The sequence below is a fragment of the Triturus cristatus genome, chromosome 2_2, assembly GCF_964204655.1.
Source record: "Triturus cristatus chromosome 2_2, aTriCri1.1, whole genome shotgun sequence".
Lineage (NCBI taxonomy): Eukaryota > Metazoa > Chordata > Amphibia > Caudata > Salamandridae > Triturus > Triturus cristatus.
Window position 1 is genome coordinate 965,332,588 of NC_140582.1, and position 26,692 is coordinate 965,359,279.

The following is a 26,692-nucleotide window of genomic DNA, read 5'->3' on the forward strand; positions in this document are numbered from 1 at the left end:
AGGTCCCATGTGGCATTACAAAATGTTTGTGGGAAGTTATGGACCCAGACCTTCAAGGAAACGTATCACAGCAGGTGATTTAAGCAAGAATGGCTGGTCTGGTAAACTCAAAAAGGCTTAAAGGTCTTCAAGTCTTTAACTGTGCCCACAACAAATCCTTGCTGAATAAAAGACGGTTGTTCCTGATCTTCTTCAGAACTCTGGCCAGGATAAGCAGGGGCAGAAAGGCATACAGGGATCCAGTGCTGTACTCTAAGCAGTATGCATCTCACAGAGATATTTTTCTTTCAAACGCCAATGCTCAAAATTGTGTATTTTCAGCAGTGGCAAAGCGATCTGGCCAGGGTTCTCCCCATCAGTGTAAGACTCCTGCAATACCTCCCAGGTGTAGTTGCCATTTGTGATGATCTGCAAGGCGTGGCCAACTGAGTTTGTACGCCCTGGCATTTAAAGATCCTGCCAGGTTGTTCACGCCCTGGGAGATGCCCAGCAAACTTAGCCTGCTCCAGAGTCACAGGACCTCACTTCGACCCTGCTTGTTGTAGGACCACATGGTGGTAGTGTTGTCTGTGAACACCTGGATCAGCCTGCCTTTGAAGGTGGTAGGAAGGCCATGAACACCAAGCAAATGGCCCAGATTGATGAGGTGGTTGTTCTCCTCGGAAGACCAGAGTCCTCTGATCCCTACAACTCCCAGGTTACCTCCCCAATCCAACACTGACCCATCCATTACCACAGTTGGCTCTGGTAGGGGTAGGGAGACGGGTTTGCCACCAGTCCAGTTGTGGTTGAGCAGCCACCACTGCAGGTCTTTGCAGTCATGTCCAAAACCTGAATGGAATCGGACAGGTTCCCTAGGTGCTGAGCCTGCTCCAGAGCCTTCATGTGCCATTTGAAGTAGTGTACCAGCAGAATGCAAGGGGCCAGGAGGGATAGAAGGTTTAGAGTCACTCTCACTGAGACCCAGGACCGAGACTGAAACAACTGGATCATAGCCTGTATGTTGTAGACTCCTAGATCAGGAGGGAATGCTCGAAGTTGCACAGTATTCAGAATGGTTCAGATAAACAGAAGCCTCTGTGAAGAGGTCATTCGTGTCTTCAGCATGTTGATCGAAAACCCCAAACGTGGAGGTGGTTTATCGTTATTTTGAGGTGGTCTACAACTTCCTGTGGCATGACCGCCTTCAGCAACCAGTTGCTGAAAAGGAGAAACATGGTATCCCCAACCTCCAAACATGTACTCCAACCACCACTTTCATGAAAACCTGGGAGGCTAAAGGGGAGCACAGAGAATTAGTTGAAAACAATCCTTGTCGATGTTAAAGTGCAGATTACACCTGTGGGATTGGTGGAGAGGAATGTGAAAATAAGCGTCCTGCAGGCCCGACTCTAACATCCAGTCTCTTGGATCCAGCGCATACAGAACTTAGGCCAAAGTGAATTTTCAGGTGTAGTGTGATGCAGAAGGAAGGACATGTTATCAGGAGAGGGTCTGTGTTGTCTGACAACCTGTCTATTAACTCCTAGGCAAGGGCCAGTGCTAGCCTAAGTGCTCATTAGAGTGCCAGGTCTTCATTAAAAGGAAGAAGTGGTTTTGAGGGATTCTGTCTAGGCTACTGGACTTCCGTTAGGTCATTTGTCTAGACTTTGACAGATGGAAGTTGGAGGTCTAAAACTTCGCCAGCCCTCTTTATTACCTCAGCAAATGAAGCAGATTCCTCTTTGGAAGAGCCAGGGGGACAGTTTATCCCAGTGTCCGATGAGGTGTCTAACCTATTGGCATGGTCTTTCTCATCATAATAGCGGAATGCTATGCCATCCCCATCATCATAGAAGCTCAGAAGCAAAACAAAGGTGGATTGTTCTGGGTAAAGAGTTACATCTTAGTCCGAGTGAGGTTGAACAGGGTCCGCTCGAGGTTGTTGAGGGGGCAACTTACGACAAGGTTGTGCTGGGTTCGCTTCAGAGTTCGATAAAACAATAGGATTATTTGGCTGGCATCAATAGTGCTGGTGTCGACCCACAAGGGGGCTGGCAGACATGGCATCGGGTGTGAAGCCTAGCTGAGGGTTGGGGCAGACCCCACAGTGGGTCAGGAGGCACAGACTGTGGAGGACAGATCCACTGATGTTAATCTGACTGGAGGCCTCCTCGGATCCTTTGGGCCTAAAGGTGTGCCAGAGGAAGACAAAAGGGTCTCAATGATGTGCCACACGGCTTCCTTGAAAGCTTCCACTTGTTGTGGCGTCATCAATGGACCTGGGAATTTGGGCAGTGCTTAATTTGAGCTGGTGGTTGCAGGTGGGGCTAGTGGCACTCTTTTTTTCGAGCTGGCACTTATTTGTTTGACTCAGACAGTCACGCAGGGCAAGAGAGAGAAACTCAAAAGTGGCAGGGAAAGAGGAAGAGAGAGATGGAAAAACTGTTAAAGGGAAGAAGCAGGGATGAGATAGAAACTGCAAGAGTGGGCTGGAGGTGCAAGTAGCATCTGGTGGTGGATTAAAGCAGAATTAAGACTACACAGCCTAGGTATTTGGAAATACCAATATTTGTAGCACCTGCCGTGGGCTTCTGGGCAAAAGTTTGGGCCCAGTACTTATTGTTTTACAAATTAAGCACTGAATTCAGCTGGGAGCCGTTCCGTGGGTGGAGACACAAAATTGAGAGGCACCTTGACACACCCATGACTTCTAACAAAGTGGTGGGAAGAAGGAGAGTTATTCTTTGACTTCTTATGCTTCTGTTATGATTTGGACTTATCTGACGGCTTGGAATGGGAAGAGTGCATTTTGTATGGACGGCCACTAGAACAGGTGCCTGTCCTCACCTTCGACCAGGACCAGCCCCATAGACGCCCTCGGCGATGTAGATCTTGGCTTTGCATTTCTGGATCGCCTTGAGATTCATCCTGGCGCAGTCATTTCTAACCCTGGGCAGAGCTGGACTACGCGGAGGTCCACGGAGTTGGGAACAAACTCCGTGGAACTCCGCTCCGCCACCCACCTCCACCCCCATGCACATTTGCCACAAGGAATGTGCACGCGCATGCGCAGATCACCCTGCGACGGCGAGGAAGAAGAGGAGGTCAGCCCGGGGACGCCGCAGTCAAGGTGAGTTTTTTTTCTTTTACCTTTAATGTATTTAAAAAAAAAAAACTTTTTATTGTAATTAAAATCAAGGCACAAATGAATCAGGTAGTACATACAAACAATACATCCAGACATCAGCGGTTTTTCGGCAATTGGCCTATGGATATTACATATACCACCACAGAAGACAATGTTCCATGCATTACATTGCCGTCCCCCCCCTCATTTTCATTGTCAGACTCCCCCTCCGCCTGTATCTCTGGTGGCTCACAGATGTATCCCCTGTATTTATTCCAGGACCCCAGACCCTGCTCCACTTCTTAGAGCAGCCTCGATTGACAAACCTTTAATGTATTTTAAATTAATTCTTAATGGGGGGTTGAAGGCGGGGGCTGGTCAACTCCGCTCCGGAGTGTGCGGAGATTTGCCTTCTCTGCACACTCCGTGGGTGGAGCGGCGCTGTCCTCCTGCACCTAGTCATTTCAAGCCTTTGCGTTGTGCTAGCATCCTAGGAACCAGAAACATACCTGATGAGGGTCCTTGCAAGGCTTAAACCTTGTAATCTTTGAAGAAGACCTAGTTCCTTGCACACTTTAGAGAGAATTTTGTACAAAAAAGAGCGAGGATGCTGCCTATGTATGTCTCTGTCGTCGTCACGTGACAATGAAGGCGCACGACGCCACCGACTGGCCAGTATGGGCAATGCTGAGCTGACTCTTGGGGATATTCACAAGATGAGCAATATGCTATTAGAAGTTTCCACCAGAAGTTTGTTATTATCAGATGCAATTTTTCTATACCAATGATATCATAGTTCAAAGTTCTTTTGCCAAACTTGAAGATCAAGATGAGAATGTACAGCATTCATCCATTTTTTAATTTCATTGATTCTTGCCATCCCCGTCGCATTTCGGGCATTGCCTATCTTCAGGGAACATTTCCCAACTGAAAAATGGAACAAAAACACAATTAAGTTCTTTTGACTGTTAAAAATACTAAACTCACAAATGTTGTGGATGTACATGGTTTTTCATGTAAAGCCCTATCCCATGTGCATCAAATATCCACATTAAGACCAAGATAGTACAATTTTACATATTATTTTAAGGTAGAAACAAGTCTCTCTTTAAATCCCACCCAGAGAACATTTCTGGCTGATACCTATCCTCCACCCCCCCCCCCTTTATAAAAATGCTTTCAGCTAAACCACATTTCATAATGCAGTTAAGCAGGACCTTTTGTTCGACAAACGGGATTCGTCCTTTCAGCAATGTATCGTATAGAAACTGGTTGAACCATGATCATTTTCACTTGGTAATTCTGATCTTCACAGGTGGTAAGGACACTCAAATGCACACATTTTCACTGACAATGAACAAGATTTCAGGTTGCATACATTAAAAGGCAGGTCGTCAGTGGTGCTTGGGTGAATCAGGCTTGGACGATGCATATCTTTCCTCCCACCTATGTCTGTTTGGCGCTTGGCCCCTTAGCACCTCTCAGAACCACGTGCTTAAGGGTATGTTCTTACTTCCTGAAAGCTAATATCCCAAAGCATTGCCATGCTTTCCCAATTTGTTATTTTATTTTAAATGTGCCTTTTTTCTGTAAAGTTATTATTGTCCCTTTGAAGGGCCTTCTTCCTTTCTTCGTTCTTGCTTACTAAAATATGTTTGTCTTTCAGGCCTACACAGATTACAGTGATTCTGTTTCTAGAAGAATGGGTTTCATCCCTCTCCCGCTGGCAGTCCTGGTAAGTGTGTTTGTGTGTGCATGCGTCTGTATGAATGTGTGTGCGTTTTTAGTTGAATATTAATAGCTTACATTTGAAATTGAAATGCCATCAGCTATACCGGTGTGAAACAAGATGTACATTGGAGTAATTTAGAGACTACGTTTTTCTCATAACTTTAGGTCAGCCCATTTGTTGTTGCCTCTGGAATGGTACTAATTTTATTCTCACTGTTTATTAAGAATGAAAGAAATGGAGCACAGCCAGAGATTAAATACCATTTCAGGTGAAGAGAATAGGGTTACTGGTCTTCACCTCACACTGCTAAGCTGCCTTACCAGTCTTTTAGTTATGCATCTCTTTTCTGGTGGGCACTCGCTCCTGCAGATTCAACAGAGGACCCCTTGCACTAGATGTCAGATTGCATCTGAATCATTTTTCAGCCTTTCCTCCTCTCTGGTGCTAGTTGGCATCCATTGGACGTATGAGGTGCATTGTGAGACTGCACTGGAATTGACACATAGTCTATATATTCACTTAAAAAACCATAGGTTTCACACATGTTATAGTTAGGTGGACATTTCACTCGTAAAAAACCAATGAAATTCCCCCGTTATAGTTAGTTCAGATAACTATAACTCGCGCGCCCGCAATCCACTGCTCATGACGTCACATATTACATCACTCATGACATGGTCAGTGGCATCACTCATGACATCACTGATGACATCATCCTTGTGATAGAGTGGCGGTCGCGCGAGTTATAGTGAATTTGCAAGGTTTTTTAAATGCTAATTCCTAACTATAACGTGTGTGAAACCTATGGTTTTTTCAGTGAATTTGTACGGTTTTTTAAATGCTAATTTATTTATGTATTATTTTTTGTATATATTTATTTTACAATAAACGACGTATTAAAACATTTTTTTCCTTTTTTTTGTTTTTCACCTCCGCGATTTTTTTTTTTTTAAAAAAGATTTTTGGGGGGGGGGGGGGGGTTTCACCCCCGCGATTTAATTTTTTTTTTTTTTTTTTTTTTTTTTCTGCCTTTGGGGTCCTTCAGGGACCCCCTGACATAGGCTAGGGGACAGGAACTCTCTACCCTGCCCCCTTTTCACGTTCGCCACCTTCCATTTTCACTCTCGCACTGAAAACAAACAAAATGACGGCCGACACTTCCTGATTTCGACCGATTCGAACGTTGACTAACATGTAACCACCAATCAGAATTACGCTCGCGCACGTTAGGGTGCTCGCACGGTGCGCGCACGGTGCGCGCGTATAGATATTGATATGCTTTTAAATGCTATTTTCTCAGGAAATACTGAACAGATTTACACCTGCAAAAGGCACTTCCTTGACCTTATGGCTACCTCTCTGCCAAATTTCAAGTAATTCTGTTCAGCCGTTCGGGCTGTAGCTGCGTCTAAAGGTCCTATGGAAAAATGCATGGGGAAAACGTGTTTTGGGACCCCCCTTTTTTCTCGGCCCCCGCTTGACGAATCACCCAGAGACTTTCAGGGTAGGAGCTGAACGGAGCGCCCCATTAGTTTTGAAAATTTCGCGAGGATTCGTCAACCGGGGCCAAAGTTATTCAAAATTGAAAATGCGTTTTCCACATGCATTTTTCCATAGGACCTTTAGACACAGCTACAGCCAGAACGGCTGAACAGAATTACTTGAAATTTGGCAAAGAGGTAGTCCTCAGGTCAGGCATGTGCCTTTTGCATATATGGTGTAAATCCGTTCAGTAGTTCCTGAGAAAATCAAAAGTTAAATCATATACATATCTGGGCGGAGCCTAACCACACATCTCATTGTGAGATCTGATTGGCTGTCAGCACTTCCTCCAAGAAGTGTTGGCAGCCATCTTGGGATCAATATACATGATAGCACCTCATTAAAAAGCATTGCAGTTAATAGAAGGTTTTAATACCTTAGTTACATTATGAATCATTTGTTGATGGTACCATACTCGTTTTAGGAATTGTAGTATGTTCTAAGGTGATTTTACCATGTGAAAAAGCCTTCTGCTGGGATATCATGAATCGTGTTTGAGAGAAAACTATTTTCACATGCTTTTCCCACAGAGGTTTGGAAGGTGATCTATAATCTAAACTGAGAGCATATTTTCTGTAAATTCACATTATCTTTCTCAGTCATGTCAGAATGAAGTCTGACATTCTCAATACAACATGTACATCCAACAAGGGCAGAGATTGTCAGTTGATTCCTTTGTGTTCTACTGCAGCTTCCCAGAGTGTTCCAAAGAACAACTAGAGCGCTAACAGTCTTACTTATGACAAAGGTATGGCACACCTGAAGCCATCTTGATTGGAATAAAGTGGTAACATTTAAAACATTTAATTTAAAAAGGAACAAAATGAGAGGGTTCATTTTGCCATAGAATGTATGATTAGTGCTGCAGAAAGAAAAATTAGGGCACATTTTGAGTGACTTCTTAAATCCTCTTCTATTTCATTAAAGAATTCTGACATGCAGACTGAAACATGCACTTTCAATACCACCAGCAGACTTCCCTGGTGAGCAGTAGCTTTACTACATTGATCTAATGAGCAACTAGAGTGCTAACATTCTGAATTTATGGCAAATGTGTGACACATCTGAATGCCTTCTTCATTGAATCAAAGTAAAAAACTGACAGTATGCTACTGAGGAGACTGCAGTAAATGAGGAAATTAGGAAACTTCATAACAAGTCTCCCAAGATGGCCACCAGAGACAAAAGAGCCCAAATGTAGCACAAATATCACCGAGATGTAGCCCAAGTATAGCCCAATGACAGAAATCCCAGAGTGTTTTAAAGAACAACTAGAGCGCTAACAGTCTTACTTATGACAAAAGTATGGCACACCTGCAGCCATCTTGATTGGAATAAAGTGGTAACATTTAAAACATTTAATTTGCAAAGGAACAAAATGAGGGGGTTCTTTTTGCCATAGAAATTATGACTAGTGCTGCAGAAAGAAAACTTAGGGCACATTTTGACTTCTCAAATCCTCTTCTATTTCATTAAAAAGTTCTGACATGCAGACTGAAACATGCACTTTGAATACCAGCAGCAGACTTCCCTGGTGAGCAGTAGCTTTACTACAGTGATCTAATGAGGAACTAGAGTGCTACCATTCAGAATTTATGGCAAATGTGTCACATCTGAATGCCTTCTTGATGGAACCAAAGTAAACAAGCATTGAAAATGCAATAGGTCTCGCCCTCGTTTAAGTTAAAGCAATTCGGTTTGTAATTAGGTGGCTTTTTAGCTTTGCTTGTATTAGAGTTTTTCAAACTTTCATGTACATACCATGCATATGTATGCATATATGTATATGTTTGCATGAATTTATATTTATATAGATATGCAGATTATATTTATGTTTATATATTCACTGAAAAAACCATAGGTTTCACACACGTTATAGTAACGAATTAGCATTTTAAAAACCTTGCAAATTCACTTAAAAAAACCATAGGTTTCACACATGTTATAGTTATCTGGACATTTCACTCGTAAAAAACCAATGAAATTCCCCCGTTATAGTTAGTGCAGGCAACTATAACTCACGCGACCGCAATCCTCTGCTGATGATGTCAGATATTACATCACTGTATTTAGACACTTATTTACCCATGTCTTCTTCCATTAACTTTAGCTATACATATATTACAAATATTTATTTTTCATAAAGACACATATGTCATCAGTGATGTAATATCTGACGTCATCAGCAGAGGATTGCGGTCGCGTGAGTTATAGTTGCCTGCACTAACTATAACGGGGGAATTTCATTGGTTTTTTACGAGTGAAATGTCCAGCTAACTATAACATGTGTGAAACCTATGGTTTTTTAAGTGAATTTGCAAGGTTTTTTAAATGCTAATTCGTAACTATAACGTGTGTGAAACCTATGGTTTTTTCAGTGAATATATATATATATATATATATATATATATATATATATATATTACCTACTGGCGGTCGCCAGTAGGTAGTTATAGTTAGGACCACGTTTCCATAGGAAAACCTCAACATTCTATTTTGAATAACTTTGGCGCCGGTCGACGAATCCTCGCGAATTTCTCAAAATAGGTGGGGCGCTACGCTCCGCTCCTACCCTGAAAGTCTCGGGGGGATCCGTCAAGCGGGGGCTGAGATAAAAGGGGGGTCCCAAAACGCGTTTTTCCCATGCATTTTTCCATAGGACCTTTAGAACGAGCTACAGCCCGAACGGCTGAACAGAATTACTCAAAATTTGGCAGAGAGGTAGTCCCTAGGTCAAGGAAGTGCCTTTTGTAGGTTTGGTGTAAATCTGTTCAGTAGATTCTGAGAAAATAGCCTTTAAATCAATATATATATCTGAGCCCGCTCACGGTACGCTTACCGTACGCTTACGGTAAGCGTACGGTGGCGTGCGCGAGCGCGATTCTGATTGGCTCTTACATCTTAGTAAACATTCGAATCGGCCGAAACCAGGAAGCGGCGGCCGCCATTTTGTGTATTTCACTCTGAAAAAAAAGAGTGAAAACAAGGAAAGGGGGCAATGAGGAGAGTTACAGACCCCCTAACATTTGTAAGGGGGTCAAAGAAGGACAGAAAAGTACAAAGAAAACATTTATTGATTTTAAAAAAAATCACGGGGTACGCGTACGGTAAGCTCACGGTAAGCGTACGGTAGGAAAAAAAAAAAAAAAAAAATGAAAATCAGATTTAAGTGTTTAGATATTAGGGTGCTCTAAAAAGAGCCGTTGTGTTTATGAAATGATTTTTTAGTGGTACCTACAAGTAAGTACCGATGCAGAGTCTAAGGTTCAAGAGGAAGACTCTGTTCCCTTCATCATTGAAGTGCACACCATCTCCTCTATAAATGTCTTGCATGTCATAACGCAAGTTGTTGTGGTAAATGGCACCCAAACCATAGTCACGGAGGAATGCAGAAACAGATTTGTTGACGTGCTTTCTTGCTTTGTCATCGCACTGCGTGCCCACCGTGCGTGCACGGCACTAACTGCGTAAAGTGGGCGCGCGGTGCGCGAAGCGCACCGCGTTCCCACTGTGCGCGCACGGTGCGCGAAGCGCACCGTGCGCTCACGGAACGAACTGCGTTAAGTGGGCGCGCACGCCACGAATGGCGTAAAGTAACTTAGCATTTAAAAAACCGTACAAATTCACTGAAAAAACCATAGGTTTCACACACGTTATAGTTAGGAATTAGCATTTAAAAAACCTTGCAAATTCACTGAAAAAACCATAGGTTTCACACATGTTATAGTTAGCGGAAATTTTACTGATAAAAAACCAATGAAATTCCCCCGTTATAGTTAGTGCAGGCAACTATAACTCACGCGACCGCAATCTTCTGCTGATGACATATGTGTCTTTATGAAAAAAAAATATTTGTAATATATGTATAGCTAAAAATGTATGGAAGAAGACATGGGCAAATAAGTGTCTAAATACAGTATTAGCATCAGCAGAGGATTGCGGTCGCGTGAGTTATAGTTGCCTGCACTAACTATAACGGGGGAATTTCATTGGTTTTTTATCAGTAAAATTTCCGCTAACTATAACATGTGTGAAACCTATGGTTTTTTCAGTGAATATATATATATATATAATGTATTCTGTGCACAAGCCCCACTGATTCATTTTTTGCATGCATGTAGAGGTGCAGGATCCAGAAAAGTTGATGAATTCTCTGCCTTTCTCTTATTGCCATTTTCTTTCTACATTTATGAAGACCTTTCACCTCCTAAATCGTTTTGCTTGCAGCCTTATTCGACATGCCATTTTGATTAAATCCTGACCTAGAAAGCGTTACATCTTACATCTCCTCATAACCCGAGGACCTATGACCATTGGAATATGCATAGTTTTCTTCGAAGAGGCATCATCTTCCCTGTTCACAGTAGCTTTCACACTCAGTGAATGATTCAGAATTGGACACCCAGCCCACTCTTGCTAAGTGACAGAACATGATCAGCAGGTTGGAAGTATCCTTATAGCATCTTTTGTGTTCTTAGAATCTTGCTCAACTCACTGATAATCATGTATTTGGGAGGGTTTGCGCATCCTCTTCGTAAAAGATGTGGTAAGAATTTTTTAAGTGCATAAGCAAGCACGTTCCAAGGAGAAAGAATTACCCATTAAATAATGACCACAGACATGTAAGGAGTAACATGTAAGTGCATTTGATGTTTCCTTAGCCCAGTGAAACTCACAGATGTTTGATTATCACTTGAGAAAAAGGAGGCGCTGGTCACTTTTACGACACTGTTTGTCTAGCGATACTCTCTACTTCTCTAATACGAACCTCGATTTACCCTCTATTTTGCTTTGTGAGACCCACCTTCTTTTGAATAGGTCTTGTAAAGGGGAGGACAAACAAATTGAAGAGATGTCTAATGATTCTGCCTTAGTCCCTCCTATAATATAACCTGCTTAGAGAATTAGCTTCCTTGCTTCATATCTAGGCCCAGTGGATACCTTTGCCTTACTTATTGCTGTTTGACATATCCTAGATACTTAATCCTGAAATTGCTTGTTCAATTGACACTACTACCAAAGTGCTACTTAGCTGTAGTTTTACTACAGGTAAAATGTTATCCCGTGCTTAGACAAAACCTCTGATGATCAAGGGAACCTAGCTGCAGCTATTCAATTACAATTCTACATACGTGGATTGAAGAAGTATGTCACCCTAATTGGAGAACTGCAAAACCTATCCATTACATGTTTCTGTGACTGCTTTTTGAACTCCCAGAGCCCTGCTTTTATACACCCTTCCAGTAATAATTAGCAACAATGTCTCCCTGAGATAGACTTAATAAGAAATTGATTAGCTTCATAGTTGAGCAAAAATTTGCTGACCTAGAAAAAACATATACAAACAAAATGTTGTTCAGCAAAAAAAAATGTTAAATTCATTGACTATATATTAAATCCTATAACAAAAAAAAATAACAAGTAGGCGCTCCATCTGACGTCGTAGTGCAAGTGACCAATGAAGAAACGTGTGTGTGTGTGTGCACGCACTAGGAGGGGGGGTATAGGAAAACATAGTTTTAGCTATAAATGTACATTTCTAGGTAAAGGCGTATTAACCTAGATGTTCAGCTCCAAATGTTTACACTAAATGTTTATCCAAAGGGGGGCGTGGCCTGACACAATGACCACTTAAAAGCAACTCCTGGCTGCTCCCGATGTGGAGCTGAAAATTCCTGTCGTTTCCTTGGTAATCCGCCTTGCAGGGCTCGCTACGTTGGTACCACTGCTGCCCGAACGACAGGTGGGACCCGAGACGAGCCAACAGAGGCACCCTTCTAGTGAAGGGGCCAGCGAGCCAGTGAAGAAATTCCAGAGTGGGTCGAGCCTGGGATCCTGAGACCGGCTGAGGCGATCCTGGGTGCAGTTCGGGCTACAACCTTGCCAGGAGACCGGTGGCCCCTGGAGTGGAGAGACCCCCTGCACCCTTGGGGGCGGGGGGGGGGATAAGCCCCGGAATACTCTGCTGTCTGGCCAGGTGGGCAGCCCGTTGAAGTACTGAGGCCGGCTCTGAAATAGGTGGATGGCGTCACTTTGCTGTGGGCACACCAAAAGTGTTAGGGAGACAGGGGTGCGGGGGGATGACGCTCATTCAGTGCTGTCGGGGCCCTTGTGAGCGAGGCTGCCATCCTACAACCTGGTGAGAATGGCCGTCTTGTAGAGGAGACTGCCGAGAGGCCACGGACTGAGACCTGGCGGTCTGGCCTTGTTAGCACAGTACCTGGGGGGCCTCTCAAACAGACTGCGTGTGTGACAGCCGGTCCCCAGGGTTAGAGGAGGTGGTAGATAATCCAACTGGCGCAGCATTGCAGGTGAAAGGCCCGTGAGAGAGACATAGATGCCTACAACTGAAAAACCCTGAGAGAAGCGGCACTTGGTGGCTGTGCCATGCCGGGCCCCCTGATGGGACTCCCCCCATGGAGCCTGGAGTGGCACAGGCTTCTGGCTGGAAAGTAGAGGCACTGTGGACCACTATGGAGCAAGTGGGCGCCAGGATAGCAAGCTGAGGTTCAATGGGTCCTAAAGCCATGGCTGAGCCCCTGTCGTGCACTACCAGGCCTGGATACTCCAGACAGACTCTAGACAGGGTGAGGGAGTTGAGAACCATTGTACCCACACGCATACCCTCAGTGGCACACGGCTGAGACCCTGAACTTCGGCTCAGACTATTGTAGGTGGCGAGTAGTCAAAGGAGGAGGCCAGACCCGGTGCGGATGCAGAGGACTAACAGACTGCTGAGACTGCTACTGTGGCTGTGGTTCTGAGGCTAGTGATCTTCTAGCGACGGTCATCCCGGACTTTAATTGTGCTGCCATAATGGGAAAGGAGAAGGGGGCACGACTGACACAATCTCAGAAAATTGAACTGTACACGGTCACATGCCTTGAGGTACCACCAATAGATCATGGGCTGGGACCAAGTACTGAGCCTACGGCCTGGATCCCACTGCAGCATGGCTTCTGGCAGCCATTCTGGGGTCCCAGGTTGCATTGGAGGGAAAGATGGATCTGATGGCTATCGAAATGAATCATTTACGTATGGACATACGAAAGGTAGCTGACCGAACTTCAGCTGTAGAAAATGGTGTTGATGTTCTAAAGCAGAAAGTTAAGTCTCTGAGGGCCACTGTGGCTGGACTTTAGTGCAGTGCTACTTACATGGAGGAGCACCTGGAGGATGCTTAGGGGCAATCCAGTCGGAAAAACATTCTACTTGTAGGCTTGCAGATGGCCCCTCGACGGAGCTATTCCTGGAAGATTGGGTTGTAAATGCGCTCAAACTCCAGAGAATCTCAGTTTTTTACGATTGAAAGGGCCCACATGGCATTGGCAGTGGCTCTGCAGCCTAGGACGCTGCCAAGATCAATGATAGCCCGGCTCTTTAATTATGGTGACCGGGACATTCTACTGCAGCATGTATATACACATAGCCCCCCTTTATGTGAGAACACGCAAATATATTTGTATATCCAGACTACACCACGGGGTCTAGGGGTCTAGATTCTATGTAAGAACTTCCTGCCTGTTAAGAAACAACTAAGAGATTGAAATATACAGTGCAGCTTAATGCTCCCTGCTAAGCTCAGAATTCAATACGATAACTAAGTTTACTTTTACAAATCACCACAGATTTGCTAGATGCACTGGGCTGGAAACATACCACTGTATACCCCAGACAAAAAAGAACACCGTACCTGACGTGTGGCGTTCTAGCAGGAACAGAAGATCTCCCCTGGTAGCGAGGGGGGACTAGAGACGAGGGAAGTGGGTCGGATCCTGGTATGTCCGGATGGAATCCTGAGGCCTGCCGAGTCTGGGTCTTTGGATCAAAATGCTTTCTTGCAAATCTGTCTAGTACCTGATACCAGGAGCGAGAGTACAGATGCTGGCTAGCCACACTTTGCTTTGTTGCAGGCCTGCTTACACATCAGGGGCCTATCTGGTGACACTTGCTTCCCTGAATGGGGGACTTTGAACGAATAGGCGTCTGCAGTATTGTAAGTTTGGTGAGGCACGTGCTGTGCTTGTGGACACTGAAGCCTGAAGGGGGAGAAATATGCACTCCGCATGAACTAATGATGAAGGGATGCAAAAATCTATATTTGCATATGTGCCACAATAGGCTGGGCCCCCCAGGGGGGCTGGCGATCTAGTTTGCCACCCGAATGATGTAATTGTTCGTCTATGTAATGTCCTAGACTATGCTGTTTGGTGCTCCATAGCTGGAGGAGGCTGTGGACCCATCCTCTGATGGTCAGCTGAGTACCTATATTGGTCTCACGACTTGAAGGGGACTCTGTTCCTTAGATGGTGAATACACTTGGTGTTCCTCAGTTTGCACTAGTTGTGGGGGAGCGGGAGGGGTTGCTTTGGGGGCGGTGAGCGGTACTCTTTTGGCTGATGGTTGTGCCAAAAGGATTCCTGTATAGGGGAGGGGGCTCGATGGGTTTGTTTGGGAGAATATCGTGTTGATGTTTGGGGGGGATGGGAGAGTGCTCCTCATACCAAATGGCACTTTAGCACTACACTAAGGAAAACAAGGCCCTCTGGGAGGACTCTGGTGCCTACAAACCAATTATTATATAGAACAAAGGAAGTAAATCCAAGTTTCTCACGTGGAACATACGAGGGCTGAGATGACTGAAAAAACGTAACGGAGTGCATGCCTGCTTAAAAAGATATGGGGTTTTAACTGCGTTTCTGCTGGAAACTGACATGTGGAGAGATTGCATTGCCAGTCCGCGAAACAAATGGAGTGGACAAATATATGTCGCATATTATTCTGGATTTGCGTGGGGAGACCTTTTATGGATAGCCCCCAGGATCCCTTTCTGGAAGGCACGGGTGTGTTTTGACTCAGAAGCAGGCGGTATGTCATACTATATAGGACACTGGACACTCATGATATCTGCCCTAGTAACATTTATGCACCTAACACAGATACTGGAGACTACTTGTCAGATACCAGGCTAATTCCACAGGAGCCGAAGATGGTCCCAAAACCCCTCCACCAGTACCTCCACCAAAAGATTTCAATTTCTGGTGAGAGCAACAGCAGGGGGGGAAGGGGAAGTGGATAAAGAGAGATTGCCTCGTCACGAAGACTCTTGTAGACTTCTCCAAGTCTCCGCTGCTTGGGACCGGGAACTCAGCATCTGCATGAGGAAGGATAAACATCAACATACAGTCTATTCACCTATTCTACTTAATTATTTTATATCCATAACTTTTAATTACCCCAAGAACTCAAAGCGTATGCTTCTCTCTTGATATTACGTTTTCATTAGAAGTTTTGTAGAATTACTGTTCTTAGTAGGCTGAGCTTTTCTAGTAAAAATGCGAAGTACTGTAGGTTCAATGCCTTTCAAGTAGCTCTATACATAGGCAACATCCTGAAGAAAAACTTCCTTATTCGTAGCAAGGAACGCAATCCAAGAATTCAAAAATAACTGTACCTTTTCTTCTCGCTGATACCATCCCACGAAGATGGGCTTACTGTTGAGAAGTTCTTTCAGGAGTTATTTTCACAAATAAATTAAAAGAAGGAGACAGAACTAAATGAGGAGACAGCCTGAACTACTAGCGCGCTATATCTGACTATTTCTAAATTGCTCAAACAAAGGAAGGATAAACAGGTCTCAAAACTTCCAAGAATAGAAGCGGTATCCAAAAATGTATGCGAAGTCTTGATATCGTTGCAGCAGAAAATTTCCTCAAGAAAACTATTCTCCTCAGAGAAACTAACACCGTAGCGAGACGTTTACAGCGTCTCAAGCCACAGTTGAAGTGCACCATTCTATTAGGAACAGGTGCGCTTCGATCTGGAATCTCGAGCGTGTGAAGAGAAGACTAGACCGCTAACCTGATTTCTCTAACTTCCCTTTGCTCGTCTCTCCGGATTCCATCTGCAAAGACTTTAAAAATGATTTCAAGGTTCTTTTCAAAAGAGACCGAACTCTTTTCCATCGTGGATATTTAACAGCTCTTCTAAAACGCTTACTTGACCTTTTACTTAGTCCACTCACTAAAGTGCTTGCTATCGTGGTCATGACAGTACCTCCCTCCAAAAGGGGTCCTCCCATTTTAGGTTTCTTAGGAAGAATTCTATGAAAACATTTAATTAGTCTAGGAGCATGAACGTTAGAAGATGGTTCCCAGGATCTCCCTTCTGGCCCATAACCCTTCTAATCTACTAAGTAGAATAGTTTGCCTCGAGACACCTTTGAATCTAGAATGTTACTAATCTCAAATTCTTCTCCTGACTCAACTCCAACTGGCAGGGGAGCCCCTTTTAATCTGACATTTGGAGGACTTTTCTTTAAAAGTGAGACATGAAACACAGGATGAATCTTAACCTGCTTTGGTAGTTGCAATTTTACTACTACAGGACTGATTTATTTCTTTATCTTGAAATGGCCTATGTAGCATGGCTGAAATTTTCTATTTCCTTTTAATCTAAGATGGCGGGTAGATAACCAGAATTGATCTCCTTCTACATATTCTGGGCTTAGTCTCCTTTTCTTATCTGCCTGTTTCTTATATGAATCTTTTGCTTTCAATAAATTTTCTTGAGCCTGTTCAAAAGACTTCTGCAACTCTCCCACCAAATATTTTACTGCTGGAACTGATTCATCCTTTTCAACCATCATTAAACTTGGATGTGTGCCAGAGTTTAAATAAAAAGGAGTGTAACCTGTAGAGTCATAAACTGCATTTTTGTATGCAAATTCTGCTGTCCAGAGTAAGTCTGACCAATTTCCTTCTTGTTCCAATAAATATAATCTCAACTACTTCTCCAATTCTTGATTTACCCTCTCAGTTTGACCATCCGTTTCCGGATGGTAACTGGTGGAAAATCGTGTGTCAATTCCTAAACTGTGCATGAACTTCTTCCAAAATTTTGACACAAACTGGGAACCTCTATCAGAAATTACAATTTGTGGCACCCCATGCGCTTTCACTATATGATGATTAAATAGTTGAACTAATTGGGACGCAGAGGGAATGTTCTTCAGAGGAATAAAATGACTCATTTTTGAAAAAGAATCTACAAAAACCAAAACAGTATTGTTTCATTGACTATTTGGGAGATCTACAATTAAATTCATGGACACAGTGTGCCATGGATGAGAAGCGTTTGGTAAAGGCTGTAATAGGTCCTGTGGAGCCGGTCTACTAGGTTTTCCTTTAATGCACAATTCACAGGTCGAAACGGACTGTCTTACTTTGGGTTGCCATGTTGGGCCACCAAAAATGCCGTCTTAACAAATGTAAGGTCTTTTTTAAGCCTTTTTGACCCGCCAGGCGACCATCATGATAACTCTTCAAAGCCTTCTCTTGAAGTTCACTGGTAGGTAGATAAAGAGCATTTTCATAATAAGGAAGACCATTTTTTTTTTTTTTTTTTTTTTTTTGAAAAAGTTTTTATTGAGCAACAATTCGGTCACAAGTATGGGCCTACAACCACCCGGGCCGGCCGCTAGGTACATAAGGAAATATACACATATCAAAGTTGCAATCCGTTCCCAGGGCACTGCCCCGCAGTGGCTCAAGATAGTTCTCGAAGAACAGCAAGCGTCAGTCCAACAGTAACAGAAACAAAAGAAAAACAATAAAAACAAAAGGCGAGTTACGAGGGATACCAGTGCGGTTCAGGCTCCCCCCGGGAAACTCCAGTCAGAACATTTGAACAATCCGCTAAAGAGAGGAGTACCGGGAGGCCGGGGACGGAGGGGGGGGGGGAAAGGGGGGTCAAGGAAGATGAACGTCCCTATGTAGTTGGTACAAAAAGCGCCAGGAACCGTCGAGGGTCAGGGGGACATGGCGATATCAGTGTCTACCAGGGGGGGCGTACAGATGCCTCCGCGATACGCATTCCATTGGCCCCAAATTCTACCCCATGCCCCCGGCTTGCCACGGGCCACATACACTGTCTTCTCCCGAAACATACACCAGTCCATATTCTCCTTCCATACTGACACGGTGGGCGGCCGTTGAGCGCCCCAAAGTTGCGCTATATCCCTCTTGGCAATCATGTTCCCTAGGGCCGCCCACCGAGTCTGAGCCGCGTTGTAGTCATTGGGCTCCCACACATTCAGGACACAGCGACGCACCTCCGGCAGCAGTACAACCCCGGTGACCTGTCCCATAACCGTGTGGACCCGGCGCCAATAGTCCGCCACCTCGCGACACTCCCAAAGGATATGAAGAAAGGTGGCGCTGAGCCCGCAGCCTCGTTTACAGAGCCCGTCGTCGGAAAATCCCATCGCGACCAAGCGCGGACCCGTAACATACACCCGATGGAGAATCTTGAGCTGTACCAACCGGAGACGAGCCGGAATGGCAACCTCCTTGGGGGACGACAGTGCAGACTGCCAGTCTTCGTCATCCAATTCGACCCCATCCCCAGTCCAAGCCTCCCGAAGGCGCACCAGGAGATCCGCCCGGTGATTAATCAATTTTTTATAAATTAAAGAAATAGTACTATCAGGGACATGTCCGTCAAGTACGCGGTCCTCGAGGGGCGAGGAAACAGGGACCGTGGTCCCCTCCCCGAAGACCGAGAGCAGGGCGTGTCGAACCTGGGCGTAGCGGAAGAACTCCCTGTCGGTCAGCTCGTATTCGGCCTGGAGCACCGCGAAAGTCTTGACCGCGCCCTTGTGCCACAGGTCTCCCACTTTGCTGATACCAATCGTGTCCCACTGGTCAAACCCCTTGGTGGTCCACAAGCTGCCCAGGCGGTCGGAGGCAAACAAGGGAGTAGCACATGTCATTCGCTCACTCCAGCCCGTGGCCGCAGTGGCAGCCCTCCAGGTCCGCACAGCAATCTTAGTAGGACCCGTAAGGGTCCGGTCAGCCAGGCGGGAATAAAGTGCCCTGTTGTAGTTCCCGCCGGGAAGCAGGAACTTGTCCATCTCATACGCCGGATTCAAGCCGGGCGCATACGTGGCGTGGTTAATGGCAGATAGCTGCGAGGCCCAATAGTACCTGCGAATGTCAGGAAGCGCGATGCCCCCGTCATACCAGGGGAGAGTGAGCTTGGCAAGAGCAATACGCGCCCGGCCGTTCCACACCAGTCTCCTCTGCAGGCTCTCCACCTCCCGAAAGTAGGCCACTGGGATAACGTCAAAGGAGTTCTGGAGTGCATAGAGGAACCTGGGAAGGGACATCATTTTAAACAGCGCGGCCCGACCCAGCGGGGACAGGGGCAGCCTGCACCACCGGGCCGTGTCCTCCCGCAGCCGCCGAAGTGGACGCAGAAGATTCTGCTCGTAGCGAGCCACCGGGTCCAGCGAAACGTATATCCCCAGGTACTTAAAGCCGCTCAGAGATATTTGAATCGGGAGCCGAGGCGGCAGGAGAGGAGGACCACCAGCGATGGGATAAACGCAGGATTTAGACCAATTGATCGTGAGACCCGAATTGTTCCCAAAGGAGGTCAGAACGTCAAAGAGGACGTTGAGTGACTGCCGCGGTGAGGTGAGGTACAGGAGAATGTCGTCCGCATACAGCGAGACCCGATCTTCAAAGCCCGGGCCCCACCGGATCCCTCTAAGCGAGGGCTCCCAACGGAGCCAGGCAGCGAGTGGCTCCAGGGCGAGAGCAAAAAGCAACGGGGACAACGGGCACCCCTGCCTCGTGCCCCTGCCGAGGGCAAAGGGCCGAGAGACCCGCCCATTCACCACCACTTGAGCCATGGGTCCCGTGTAAAGGAGCCTCACCCAGCCAATAAATCCCTCCCCAAAGCCGAATTTATCCAAGACGGCCCAGAGGAATGGCCACTCAATAGTGTCAAATGCCATCGTGGCATCCAAAGAGACCAGCACGGCCGGCTCGGTGAGGAGCTCCGCCCTGGCGAGGACCCCGTGCAGACGCCGCAAGTTAAGAGCGGTGTTGCGGTGCGGGATGAAGCCGCATTGGTCCGGATGAATAAGGTCGCACACGACACTCAACAATCGATTGGCCAGGACTTTCGCCAGGATTTTAGGCTCTGCATTGAGCAGTGAAATAGGCCGGTAAGAGGTACAGCGGTCACGCGGCTTGCCCTCCTTGGGGAGAACGACTATAGTGGCCAGGCGCTGGTCGGCCGGAAGGGAACCCGCCGCAAGAGAGTCGCGGAACATGCGGCCGAGGAAGGGCGCAAGCTTATCAGGACGCAATTTGTATAGTTCAATGGGCAGACCGTTAGGACCCATAGCCTTGCCCGAGCGAAGGGAACGAATCGCGGTCGCTATTTCATCCGACGATAAGGGGGCGTCCAGCCGCTCCCGGTCCTCAACGGACAGGCCGGGCAGAGCAATATCTCTCAATAGGAGGCGAGAGTCATCTTCGTCCCTGTCAGTCACCGGGGAGTACACCGCCCGGAGGTGGTCAGCGAAGCATTCCACAATCTCATCCGGTTCAGTCACACACCCACCATCCGCAGCACGCAACTCGGGGACCACGCGATTCACTCTCTCCTTTTTGTCCAGCCACGCAATCAACTTTCCCGCCTTGTCCCCCGCGTCATACAATCGGCCCTGCTGCTCCCTATACATAGTTTGGGCCGCGTCAGTGACCAGGGACCTATATTCGAACTGTTTCAGGCTAAGGGCATGTAGCCCGTCCGGAGTAATATTCGCCTCCAAGGCCGACTCCAGCCCCGAGACGTCAGTCTCCAGCTTCACCACCGCCTCGCTCCTAACCTTCTTGGCCACCACTATCTGGGCGAGGGCGTGTCCGCGTATAACAGTTTTAAAGGCTTCCCAAAGGGACAACGCAGACGACACCGACCCCTCGTTTTCACTGAAGTATTGGTCCATGGCCTTAACCAGGCTGTCACGAGTCACAGGGTCCCGCAGGTACCAGGGGTTAATGGGAGCTATCCGCCCCGCGGACCGCGGCCCGGTGTCAAAGAGAAGCCACAGCGGAGAATGGTCGGAGATACCACGCGCCAGGTGTCTGACCTCTCGAATCCGACCAGTCTGCGCCGCTGGCATAAGGAAGTAGTCTAACCTGGAGAGACTCCCATGCGCCCCCGAATGAAAAGTGAACTGGCACTGGGTCGGATGCAGTAGTCTCCAACTATCCACCAAGCCGAAGGTCTCCAACATCCCACCCAGCCATGACTGGGCAGCGGGGAGGGTCCTCGGTGGGTGACGATCCAGTTCACCCGAAACCACAGAATTAAAGTCCCCGCCCATGAGCAGGAGGCCGTCCGGGAGGTCAAGCAGCATTCGACCCAAATCAGCAAAGGTGGAGTTCTGGAGGCCCGGGGGGACGTAGACTGAAACCAGGGTAAGGGGCTGCCCCTCCCACCTCCCAATCAGACACACATAGCGCCCTCTGTCATCCGAGACTATCCTCGTGATCTCCACCGGAAGGGAGGTTCGCAGGAGAATGCCCACCCCCCTGGAGCCAGTTGTGAAACCAGAATGGGCTACGAGGCGGTATCCCCCTCTGTGCATCGCATGGCAGACACTGCCGACCAAATGCGTCTCCTGGAGAAACACCACATCAGGAGTCAAACGGCGCAAATATTGCAGTACAACACCCCGCTTAATACGGTCCCCCAACCCATTGACGTTCCACGACATAAGCCTCAACCCGTCTCCCCCCATCCCCTCCAATAGAGCAAGAAGCCCCCAGCCCGCCGCACCGCTCCCAAATATGGATAAAAATCAATTCCTCGCCCTGTAAACAAAAAACACACAACTAAACAACCCCTCTTCCCCCCCAACCCCACCCCAAGTCCACCGCCCCCCACCCTGCACCCCTGCGGGCCTAAGCCCCCCCCCAACTTGCAGTGTGCCTGTCGCCCCGCTAACCCCATTCTACAAAAAGACCCCGGAGGAGGAAAGGGACCCGAACCCGCCCGCACCCCTCACGGGTCCTGGTAAAACACAGTATGCAAAAGAAGTAAGACCCAACTGTACAGTGCAAAAACGCAAAAGCAAGGACCAAAGGTCAGTCTAAGGGGACCCGTCACCTGCGGTGCCCCCAGAGGGCCCGGGCCGGCCACCCCCGTCCGGCAGCGAGTCCAGCCAGTCACTTGCGGCCACAGGAGTGTCAAAAAAGACTGTCCGCTCTCCATGCTCCACTCGAAGTTTCGCCGGGTAGAGCATCGAATACTTCAGGCCTAGCTCGCGGAGACGGCGCTTCACCCCCTGGAATCCCATCCGCTGTTTCTGGACCAGTTGCGTGAAGTCCGGGTAAAAGTTGACGATCGAGTTCTCGTAGCGGACCGGGCCACGGGTCCGTGAAGCCTGCAGAATAGCATCGCGGTCCCTGTAGTGGAACAGTTTAGCCACGATAGGCCTCGGGGGGGCCCCCGGCCGCGGCCGGCCGCCAGGAACCCGATGGGCCCGCTCCACAGCGAAGAATTTACTTAGGCCAACAGGGGACAGCTGCTGCAGGATAAGTTCCTCGACCACGAGGTCCACCGGGCGGCTGTCGGAGGACTCCGGTACCCCAATGATACGGATATTGTTGCGTCGGGCCCGTCCCTCGAAGTCCTCAAGCCGCCGGGCCATGTGGTCGTTGACCACTCTAATGTCCCCAAGCGCGGCCCGCAGATCCGACACCTCCGCACCCAAGGTGGAGGTCCGTGTATCAAGGGCCTGGACCTTCTCGTTGGTTTTAGAGAGGTCGGCCCGAATCAGGGTGACGTCGATCGCGACAGTGTCGATCTTACGGGCCAGGGCCTCATATTGCGTCGCGATAGTTTCCCTGATGCCCTCGATGGCGCCCATAATGTCCTGTAGGGAAGGTTCCGCAGCGACGGTCGTGCCTCCCCCCGCAGCATCCGGGGAGAGGCCAGCAGCGCCAGGGGACCCCCTGCCCTGGGTATAGCGGTCCATGTTGTTGCTCTGGACCGCTCCCCCGCGCAGTGAGGCCTTGGTCTTGCGCCCCTCCGGTCCCCCTTTGCCCGCCATGTGAGCGCCGTCACTCAATGGGACCTCCGATCAAGGGGTGCACGGGTGCCAGAGAAAGGATCACAAACTGTCGGTGTAGGGGTCGGAGGCGTCAGACCCGTCCGTAGCAGATGGAAGCAAGCCTCGGGCAGAGGCCCAAGAGGCACCCCGCCACCCTGAGCACGCACGCCAGCTGATCTCCTGAAGGCCAAAATCGAAACCGAAAGTGCTGAATCGGTGACTGGCACCGCGCTGAGGCCGCTGTTGTTCAATTGCAGCCCGGCCCCACGGATCACCTCCACCCCGGCCTCCTCCGTCGGGTGGGTCCCAAAAGTTCCGGCGACGATAACTCAGGATTCCCAGGTCCGATTAGAATTTTGGAAAGAGCTATATAGTCAGCTGGTCTTCTTCTCTCAGATTCCATACACCAACTCAGGATAGTCTCAGGATTTATTCCGAGGAGCAGAAAGGGTCCGGGGAGCCCTGTGCTCACGCGACCATCTTGGATGCGCGCTAGGCTCCTCCAGGAAGACCATTTTTAATCCTTCTTTTAGGATATCCTGTAGCCCAATTCTCCAAATCGTTCAACCAACAGGATTCTTGTACTTCACTAGTTAATTCTTCTAGATGGGTTGCACCTAAAATCTTGCTTGAAGGGATGATGGGCTCTATTGGTGGAGTCTTTAAGTCTGCAGGCATATTCATTCTTGAAAGAACATCTGCCTTTCCATTTTTAGCTCCGGGTTTATAAGTGATCACAAAGTTGAATTCGGAAAAGTATAATGACCACCTTAACTGTCACGGAGTGAGTGTCATAGCCGACTTCAGAAATTGAAGATTCCGGTGCTCAGTAAACACAGTCACACAATGCTTGGCTCCCAACAGTAAGTGCCATCAATCTTGAAAAGCCTCTTTAACTGCCAATAATTCTTTATCGGCAATTGAATAATTCATCTCCGGTTCAGATAATTTTCTCGATCTGAAGGCCACTGGATGCATTTGCCTGGTTTGTTTATCTCTTTGCAAAAGAATTCCTCTGGTGGCAAAAGCGGAAGCATCAGTCTCCACAAAAAAGGCTTGTTCTGGATCCGGGTGCATGAGAATGGGAGCAGAAGTAAAAGCCTCTTTTAAAAACTGAAAGGCCAATTTAGCTTCCTCAGACCACAAAAATGTTCTCCCTTTTTTCAGTAAGTGAGTAAGGGGGCTAACCTTGGCAGAGAAGTTGGGAATAAACCGTCGATAAAAATTGGCAAAACCAATAAAACTTTGGATTTCCTTGACATTTCTTGGTGTGGACCAATTTTTATTAGCTTCCACCTTTGACGGGTCCATTGCCACTCCTTCAGAAGATAAGACGAATGCAAGGAATTCTACTTTTCTTGCATCACAAATAGGTGATTCTCCAATAATTTGTGTAAGATGGCTCTCACATGTTTCACATGATCTTCCACATTTTCAGAGAATATTAATGTTGTCAATATAGACAACTGACACTCGATCCAAGAACTCTTACAAGACATCATTTACCAGATGCTGAAAAGCTGCTGGCGCATTGCTCAATCCATATGGCATGACCTGGTATTCAAAAAGGCTATATTTCGTTCGGAAGGTCGTCTTCCACTCATCACCTTCAGCTACTCTTACCAAATGATAAGCACCCCTTAAATCAAGTTTGGTATAAATATTCGCCCCTTTGACCTCATCCAATAACTGTGAAATCAACAGTAGGGGCTACCGATTCTTAACTGTGACCTGGTTTAGGGCTCTGTAGTCTATACAGGCACGAAGACTCCAGTCCTCCTTCGGAATGAAAAATAGTGGCGAAGAGATGGGAGATTGAGAGGTACGGATAAAACCATTCTTCAGATAATCATCCAGATACATTTTTAGGTATAGATTTTCAGCTTCGGTGAGCGCATAAATGCGACTACAAGGAAGAATCAATCCAGGTTCTAATTCTATCTTGCAATCGTAGTCTCGATGGGGCGGAAGCTTCTCAGCATTCTTCTTATCAAATACACTTGCAAGATCCTGATATTTATCTAGAATTTCCTTCAGTTCCATCACGCATTTGTTAGTTGCGCCAAATTAGTAGCGGGCGAACCATCTTACTTGACTCTATCATCATGAAAACAATTTCTTCGACAATATGCTGAGGTCATCTCCGCAGTGCGCGGCTCCCAATCTATCTTCGGGTTATGCTCTGATAACAAGGGCAGACCCAGAATTAATTGGAATTGAGGGGCATCAATTAGATTGAATCTTAAAAATTCCCGATTACCCTGCAGCCCAATTAACTCTATGGTCTCTGTTTCTTCAGTGATGGGACCCAATGTGAGATTCGAACCATCCACTGCTCTGACCATCTCCAAATGCTTCTTTTTTTATAGAATGGATTCCGATTCGTTTTGCGTACTTCAGGTCACAGAAGTTGCCCTTTGCTCCCGAATTAATCATTACTGAGACGTTCTTGATTTCGGAGGAACCAAATTTGGCGGTGAGAGACACAGTTAAATGAGGAGCAGCAGACTGTAAGGTGTTAGCGACGTGTTGAGATTCTGGAGTTGACTCTTTTTCTTTTCCCACCAGGGCAACTCCCTCTACTGATGGGTTCTGTCTTTTAACCCAAAACTGGAATTGGGTTTCTTGGGACAGTCTTTTAGAAAATGACCGGATGCTCCGCAATACATGCACAGATGTTTTGATCTTCTCTTTTCCTGTTCTTCATTAGTAAGAGGACCTCTGACTGAACTGATCTGCATGGGTTCCTCACTAGAAGACGATTCAGACTTACTCTTACTTCAGATTTGAATCTATCAAATCGAGGGACAAATGTACGAAATTCTCTCGTCTTCTCTGACTTTCTCTCGAAAAGGCGATGTTCAATCTGTAGAACTAAATCTATGAGTTCTGAGACATCTTGAGGTCTTCCAGGAATTTGGGCCAAAGCGTCTTTGAGGTCGTCTCTAAGACCGTGGTAGAAGATGACTCAGGCCACTCAGTTTCAACTAATGTTAAATTGGGCTATATAAGCAACTAAATCTCTGTTTCCCTGCTTGATATCCAGCAATTCATTGTCTATGGCTCGATTTGCGGATCCTCGATCAAAAATTCTCAAATTATTTTTTGAAAAGCTCAAAATCGTACAGAACTGGGTCATTGCGGGAAATCAAAGGCATAGACCATGCGGCTGCATCGCCTCCCAAATAAGACAGCATGAATGCGACCTTGACTTGATCCTCTGCGAAAACTACAGACCTACAAAGATAATGCAAAGAGCACTCTGTAAGAAATACTTGCGCCTTGTGAGGATCACCACTATATCTTTCTGGATTAGCCAATGGAACAATTGGGGAAATTGAGTGAATGACTTGAGTTGCAACTTCCGAGGCTGACTTTCGGTTACTCTCGTAACCAG

At 46.9% G+C, this 26,692-nt stretch overlaps 1 protein-coding gene across 1 annotated transcript in view; it reads left to right on the forward strand.

Annotated features, from left to right (window-relative positions):
* TAPT1 (transmembrane anterior posterior transformation 1) overlaps positions 1-26,692 on the forward strand; it is a 443,118-nt gene that overhangs the window by 338,798 nt on the left and 77,628 nt on the right. The window contains exon 11 of the mRNA XM_085642381.1: positions 4,776-4,844. Within this exon, the coding sequence (XP_085498507.1) occupies positions 4,776-4,844 (69 nt within the window). The remainder of the gene's footprint in view (positions 1-4,775; positions 4,845-26,692) is intronic.